This window comes from Rissa tridactyla, chromosome 12 (genome assembly GCF_028500815.1).
Source record: "Rissa tridactyla isolate bRisTri1 chromosome 12, bRisTri1.patW.cur.20221130, whole genome shotgun sequence".
Classification (NCBI taxonomy): domain Eukaryota; kingdom Metazoa; phylum Chordata; class Aves; order Charadriiformes; family Laridae; genus Rissa; species Rissa tridactyla.
Window position 1 is genome coordinate 5,912,377 of NC_071477.1, and position 7,103 is coordinate 5,919,479.

General features: G+C 65.9%; 1 protein-coding gene across 2 annotated transcripts; it reads right to left on the reverse strand.

The window, feature by feature from the left end:
- Positions 1-2,762: 2,762 nt before the first annotated feature.
- Positions 2,763-5,363, reverse strand: LOC128916602 (whey acidic protein-like). Of its 2 annotated transcripts, XM_054218520.1 has the most exons (5): positions 5,261-5,363; positions 4,732-4,872; positions 4,234-4,374; positions 3,755-4,147; positions 2,763-2,906 (listed from the first exon to the last, which is right to left on the reverse strand). In XM_054218520.1, exons 1-5 carry the CDS (start codon positions 5,355-5,357, stop codon positions 2,890-2,892), a joined length of 789 nt encoding a protein of 262 aa, XP_054074495.1. In that variant the 5' UTR covers positions 5,358-5,363; the 3' UTR covers positions 2,763-2,889. The 2 variants fall into 2 exon arrangements, with proteins under 2 accessions (XP_054074495.1, XP_054074496.1); XM_054218521.1 differs by lacking the exon at positions 4,234-4,374.
- Between the last annotated feature and the right edge of the window lie 1,740 nt (positions 5,364-7,103).

Sequence of the window (7,103 nt, forward strand, 5' to 3'; positions counted from 1 at the left end):
TATATCTGTGACTATGGGGTCCTTAGGAGATATTTTATCAGGCGCTTTCAAACCGTGCCTTTGCAGTGACTTAACAAGATCCTGTTGGCAGTGCCGGCCACCCTCCTCGGGACATGGGATGAGAGACGGCACTGGAGCCCACCGGGGCGTTCGTTGTCCGAGCCCCAGGGTTCACCCTGAAAACGTCCCAGCCACATTGTGCTGCGGAAGGAGCCACAGGGATGACCCTGCTCCAGCCCCAAAACCTTTCCCCATCCCAAAGCTTGAAACTCCCAAAGCAGGAGCACCGCCAGCCCTCACATCAGCATTGCCCCAGGCTGCCGTGGGTCCCGTCCCCTGGCAGGCAGGGACTGGCCATGGGGCAGACAGGGAGAGCTCATGATCTGCTTAAGGGGTGAGAGCAGGGTGCTGATTTATTGCCAAGGAAATGCTTAATTTACGCAATGTATTTAAAGGAATTAATTAGAATCCTATTAATATTTATGGGCCTTATGGAGAAGTTGACAGTCGCTATTTAAGAGTATTAACTGTTATCTTATACTGGGCAGGACTGTGGTGTTTGGAGGCAACTTTGATTGTGTTGAAAGCAGTTGAGATCTCGCTAGAAGCCATTCACAGCAGCTCACCTGACACTGCACATCCAAACCGCATTTGCAGCACTAATGAATATCCGCTGGAATTAATAAACCTGCTTATGTGGGGTGTCCCCCCTCACAGAACTGCCGAGCATCGCTCTGACGAGGGATGGGTGCAGCTGCCTGCTCGGGACCGTGCTGTGAGTGACGTGAGGCTGGGGAAGCTGGACCCCCCTCCTCCTCCAGCCCCCCAGAGGAGCAGCACGGTCCCCACGTCGGACGCAATCCTTCCAGTCCTGCCGCTGCTGGTGCTCCCATCCACCCAGCCCAGAGAAGGGGGCTGGGAGATGCCCGGGGGCAGACGGCCCCAGCAGCCCCCATCTCATCCATAACCAGCTCCCTGCCCGCGCCCGACCTCTCGCTATAGCAAAGTTCACATCAATTTTCCTTCCCCTCATTTGTCTGTAAACCACGAAGAAAAATCACCGCCGTCTGCCCGCATCAGGCCGCCGCGGTGATGTATGGCTGTAATAAAAACCCCATTTTGGGAGGCCGCCTTCCCCATGCCGCCAGCCGGCGCGCCATGCGTGGCCATGCCACCGGCTGGGCTGCGCCACGGGGCCGGGACTGCCGCCTGCCCGCAGGCAGCCAGCGCCATCCCACCCCGGCCCCCCCTCGCCGCCATCTCAGTCTTGCCGCGGCCGGCAGTTATGGATAGGAGCTATTAGAGCCGCTATGGAGCAACAGCCTCTGCACCGCGTGCAGGCAGCCAGTGCCGTTAAATCCCAAGAGGTGGATCGTGGGGGACGGGGGGCTGGAGTGGGCAGCACCCTGCCTGGGACGGGCACCCTCCTCGCCCCGAGCTGGGGGATGGCCCTGGGGCCACGCACCGCAGCCCTTCCCTGAGCTCCCCCTGCAGTGATCGCAGCCCCCACTGGCTCCGGGGATGGGGTGCTGGGGACGGGGTGCCACCCCCCCCCTGCCTGCCCCACGTGGGGACTTTCATCTCGGCAGCAGCCGCAGCGCCAGCTCGGGGCCACACGGGAGCGGGTGGGGAGGGAGCTGAATAATAAATCGGCACTTTCAGGAGGTTTTCATCTTTTCTGTTTCAAGTTCCTCGCTGTCTCTGCCTGCAGAGCTTGCCAGTGGCCACAGCCAGCGGCGTGTGGGGAGGGAGCATCCACGGCACCATCCGGCTGCCGTTCCCCTCAAGCAAATGCCACCTCTGAGGCAAATCCTGCTCCCCAGTCCCAGCTCTCCAGACCTGTCCCCCGGGGGCCGGTAGCACCGACATGCTGCCAGAGTGGGTGGGCATCACCCACCAGTTCGGCACCACCTCCCTAGTGATGCCCGGAGCGATGCCCAGAGCGAGGGCTCTCCTGCGGCTGCTCCGTGATTCATCACCCCTGCGTCTGGTCGCTGCCACACCTGACACAGAGGGGTCAGAGGTGCACCCAGTGCACTCCCCCCTGCTCTGTCCACCCCCCGAGCCCAGCCTGAGGGTCCCCACTGCGGGACAGCTGTGAAGGTGCCGCTATCCCGGAGCAAACTGGGGCACTCTGTGCCCTGGGAATGTCTCCAGCATCTGCAGGCAGCGCACTCATCCACAGCCCGCTCCCCTCTCTGGGCTCTCATTAATTAGCAAATTAATAAGACGGTATGAGCGCTGACAGGAGGTGTTTCTGGGGAAGACCTGCAGGTCCCTGGCTTGCAGGCCTGTCCCACCCCTGGCACAGCAGCGTCATCCTCATCCCCCAGCTGTGCTCTCCCCTGGGATCGATCTGGGAGCGAGTAGCTGTGGGCGCTTGGCCAGGGCAGTACCATGGGGCTGTCCCCACAGGGTCCCCATGGACCAGGGAACGGGACACGTCCAGGAGGAACATTTCACACTGGGGTCAGTGCTGCCTGGCTCAGTGCAGCCATACCAGGGCCCCCGCACTGGCTGCCTGCTGCGAGGGGCTGGGCTGAGAACCAGGAGGCAGGGGCCAGTTGGAGCCACTCACCACCACGAGCAAGCCCACACCGTGCGTACCAGGTACGGGGTCCCTGGGCTCAGCCGGGGTTGGGGGTCACAGCTGCAGCGCACGTGAATGCACTGGGAAGCGGGAAGGCGCTGGGCAGCATGTGGAGCTGCTGGCACGCCAGAGATGCGGGTCAGGCGAGGTGATGGAGACTGGGCTGCTGCAAGCCAGGCGTCCTGGCGGCTTTATTGCGTGGGGCAGAGTGCGGCAACCAGCACCATTGCAGACACCGGCCCCCCGGCTGCTGGCCCCACAGAGGGGCCCATGCCCCACTGCCACCTTCTCCTTGGGGGTCACTCCTTGGGTCTCCCTGGGGGACAAAAGGGGACGGTGAGGAGGGGGTGCGGGCAGGGCAGGGGGAGGCAGTGGGGTGCTGGCACTGGGGAGCAGAGCTGGCCCCAGACCAGCTGCTGCACTCTCCCCTGGTGCCTTCACCCTCTCCCAGCATCTGCCCCCAGTCCCAGGCACCGGCTGCTCCCCCTGGCCCACCCCCCCAGGGACGTGGCACAGCCGGGAGCAGCAATCGTGGTTCCGGAGTTGCATGGAGATACAACTGCCACGCCAGGGAAGCTGAGCGGCCGCGGCGGCTGCTCAACCACCAACGGCCCCAACCGCCTGCGGCTCTGCTCGGAAACAAGTGTCACAACCAGGCGAATGGCCACATGGTGCTGGCCCCCCCATCCCCCCATGGAGGTCACCACGGCTCCACCAGCCGCCAGGTCTCCCAAATGCACACCCTGTGCCAAACGTGTTCAGCAGAGATGTGGAAAGGGAAATGGCAAGAGCAGGCTCTTCCCCCTGGCCGCGCAGGCTGAGTGCCTCGGTGGTCAGGTTTCCTGCTTTGGTAATCGGGCTGCAAAATTACAATTACTAACACCATTGCCTGATTCTGACCAAAGACACCACCAGCTCCCGGGACGGAGCTGCGAGCTGTTGAAATCACCCTGCATAAACGCCCAGAGGCCCCCATGCCACATGCTGAGGCCCAGGCGTGGGATGCTGCCACTCTCCCTGCTGCAGGGAGGCCGCCCTCGCTCCAAGGGGACCGGCTGCCCATTTTCAGGCAATGCAGCTTTGCGCTCCCACCCCCTGCCCGGCCCCCACCTCTGCCCGGGCAGAGGCAGCCCAGTCTGGCCCAGTCCAGCTCAGTCCTCTCACCCAGTTGCTGGCAGACCTGCTGGCACTCCTCCACCGTCTTGAAGTTGTTGGCGTTGCCCCCACAGCCGCTGTAGATGAACAGCTGGCAGGTCCCCGTGGCAGGGTTGTAGGCATAGTGAAGGAAGAATCCCCTGCACGGGCCAGGCACGGGCGGGAGGTGACAGATGTTACCAGAGGACATGGGACTGTTGGAGGCAGCAGAACCTAGCTGGTGGCCCCGGCCAGTGGGCAGGAGCAGGGCCGTGGCGCCTCTGTCTGGAGGCAGGCAGCCGAGGCCACAGCCCGTGAAGCAGCACTTCTCGCGGCGGGGACAGTCGGTGTCATCGTGGCAGGAGCTGGTGCAGGGGGCGAAGGTGTGCAGCACCCTCCTCTTGGGGCAGACACCCGGTTTGGCTGTGGGTGGGAAAGGACACCGGCTCACAGGCAGAGTCTGTGCTGGCCACGGCCCCCCTCCCACCGAGCCCCCCGGCTGCTCTTACCTGGCACCGGCGGCCTGCAGTGGATGCGGCAGCCCATGGGGCAGCACTTCTCGTTGCCTCGGCAGCTGCTGTCTCCACCACACTCCACCAGGCAGATGGTCATCATGCCAGGGTCCAGCCGTGGGCAGAAGCCCCTCTTGGCTGGGGGTGGCCAGCAGGGTCAGAGCCCCACCAGCCCCTGCCCACTCCCACCGCGCCCACCCCCAGGGTGCCCACCCCCAGGTCCTGCGGGCAGGGAGCAACAGACACACCTGTCCCCCTGCACCAGAGGGCTGAGAGCAGGGGGTGGGTGCAGGAGCCACCCACACTGGCCCTTGTGGGTGATGCACCCCCCAGGCAACGGCTCTGCTTGAAAGACCCCAGACCCAGGGCATCTTGTCCACATGCCAGGACGGGGTGCGGGGACTGGCGGGGCTACAGGACCCGCTCCCCGAGGTGCCTTGGAGGGCAGAGCACGGGCTCGTTCAGGGCTGCTGGGGGACGAAGGGACCCCCTCACCTCCCACGGGGAGCCGACACTCCCGTCCGCAGCCGGTGCTGCAGCAGCGCTCGCTGCCCGGGCAGTCGTCGTCCGTGGAGCAGAAGTTGTCGCAGGGCCTCGTCGGGAACCTGCTGGGCCGGGGACACTCTCCGTGCTTCCCTGGGAGGGCGGGCAGGGGGTTACAGTGAGCGGGCAGAGACCTTCCCTCCCGAGCCTGGGCAGGGCCCCCCTCGTCGGGGGTGGCACGGCCGGGACCTGCCCTGCCCCGGCAGCGGGGACGCGCCGCTTCCAGAGCCCGCGGGGCCGCCCGGCGCCTCGGGAGCTGCCGGCGGTGGTGGCGGGATGGGGGACACACCTCCCCAGCCCCCCGGGGGGGTCCAGCCCTGCCGCTCGGGTGCGGGCTCTGCAGCAGCGGGGACCGCGGGGTGTCCCGGCGGGATGTCCCAACTCGGAGGCCGTGACATCCCCCACCAGAGGGGCGAGGGGACACCGGGTCGGTGGCGGGGAGCGGGGCCGAGCTCAAAGGTACCCCCGGGCCGGGGCTCACCTGGCAGGCGGTGCCCCGAGGCCGCCCGGCAGAAGCCGGGGGGGCCCGGGGGGGCCAGCAGCAGCAGCAGCAGCGGCAGGAACAGCCCCGGCTTCATGGCGCTGCACCCTCGCCGCCAGCGGCCCCTTAAGTACAGCCCGGGAGCCCGGGGCACGGCCCGGGCTGGGGCAGCCCCCGCGCCCGTCCCCGCCTCCGGGGAAGGGGCTCCCCGAGCCCGGCGGAGCCCGGCTCCGCTCCCCGACCCGGCCCGGCCCGCTCTGATGGAGCAACAGCCTCCTCTGCCGGCCGCCGCTCGGGATGCTGCGCCGCGGTCGGCCCACGCAGCCCACGGCGCCCACGCAGCTGCGAGACACGGCAGGCGGGGGCACAAGGGGGGGCTGCGCAGCCCCAGCCCCGGCACCAGCACGGCGCAGCAGGGAGGGGGCTGCAGGCAGGCGGGGGCTGCAGGAAGGGAGGGGGCTGCAGGCAGAAAGGGGGCTGCACAGGCTGAGGGTGGTGTTCCCCACGGCTGGGGCAGTTTCGGGAAGACACGCCAGGCTTCACACCGCCGTGCGGCAGCTGGGGGAGGAAGGGCGCGAGGCCGAAGGCCCCAGAGTGAGGAGCTGCCAGCACCAGCCAAAGGCTGGTGACTCCGGGCATCACCACCACGGCATTGTGGCACATGCCCCGTCGAGGCAAAAATGTCACTCAGAGGGACCCTATGCACATAAACTGGGGACAGGGCTGCTTTCACACCCACCTTTCTTGCTAAAGGTTCCCTTTATTTCACACCCAGAGTTTCTGTAGCAACAAGTGCATTTGGCCACTTGGAGCCAAGATGACGCAAACAGGAATTTCCAAGCCGGGAAATATGATCGTTGAGCTGTAAAACCCCATATGAGACCACAGAGGTCACGTCAGCTTCAGCACAAAGACGCCTGTTTCCAGCTGGGCTGGCCTTGTGACAAACCCCCAGGCAGGGAGCCACCTCCCCCCCGCACACCAGGACACCGGCTGAGGCCGTTCTCCAAATCTCCAGCTCCGGTGGAGGACCAGCCCCTTCCACCACCCCCTCAAACACCTAGATCCTGCCCCTCTCTGCCTACCACAGCCATGGGCTGCCTCACTTGCCTTGCTACAGCCCTGCCAGCCCCCCCGGCTGCTTCTGCTCAACCTGTTGGCAGCACCTGCCTGTGCCCTTTGCCATTCGGCGGCTGTACCAGCATGGCTGCAATTCAGCAGCGAGAGGTACCACAGCGCACCCCCGACAGGGATGCAGCCCCCAGCCGTTCCCCCCGCACCGCGTGGGATGGTGAGCAGGGAGCAAAGGCCTCTCTCGGCAGAGTCTCGGGGCGCGGCAGCAGCAGTGCCGCGGGGTTCCCACGGGCACAGAGCACACCTCACCCTCGGCACCGTCACCCTTCGCACGCTTGGCTGCGCTGAGCTCTCTGCAACCTCCCCGCAATGTTAACCTTGGGCTTCCCCACCCCATCTAGAGCTGCCTCTCGCCGGTCCCGGTGCATGGCGGGGTGAAAGGCAGCCCTGGTGCTGACCCTGCTGGAGCACCCGTCTGCTGGGATGCGTCTGCAGCCGGCTGATGTGACAGAACCAGCCACCCGTCTGTCCCTGCAGAGGAATGGTGCTCGGTGCACGGCGCGGGGCAGCGGGTGCGCCCAGCCTGGCACGTCGCACAGGCTTCCCACGCTCTGCTCCCTCTGAGGCCATGCTCGCCCATGGGGATCCAGCCAGCTGTCACCCACGGCTCCGCGGGCAGACACAGCAGGATGCGGGCACCAGGGCAGGCAGGCACCGGGTCTCCAGAGTGGGCATGGCTGTGGACAGAACCCCCCAGCTGCTCCCTCCC

Coding starts and splice junctions, on each gene's coding strand:
- LOC128916602 (XM_054218520.1), bottom strand. CDS start 5,357: ATGAAGCCGGGGCTGTTCCTGCCGCTGCTGCTGCTGCTGCTGGCCCCC. Junction 4,873..5,260: donor CTCGGGGCACCGCCTGCCAG/GTGAGCCCCGGC, acceptor CCGCCCTCCCAG/GGAAGCACGGAGAGTGTCCC. Junction 4,375..4,731: donor GTGTCGGCTCCCCGTGGGAG/GTGAGGGGGTCC, acceptor GGCCACCCCCAG/CCAAGAGGGGCTTCTGCCCA.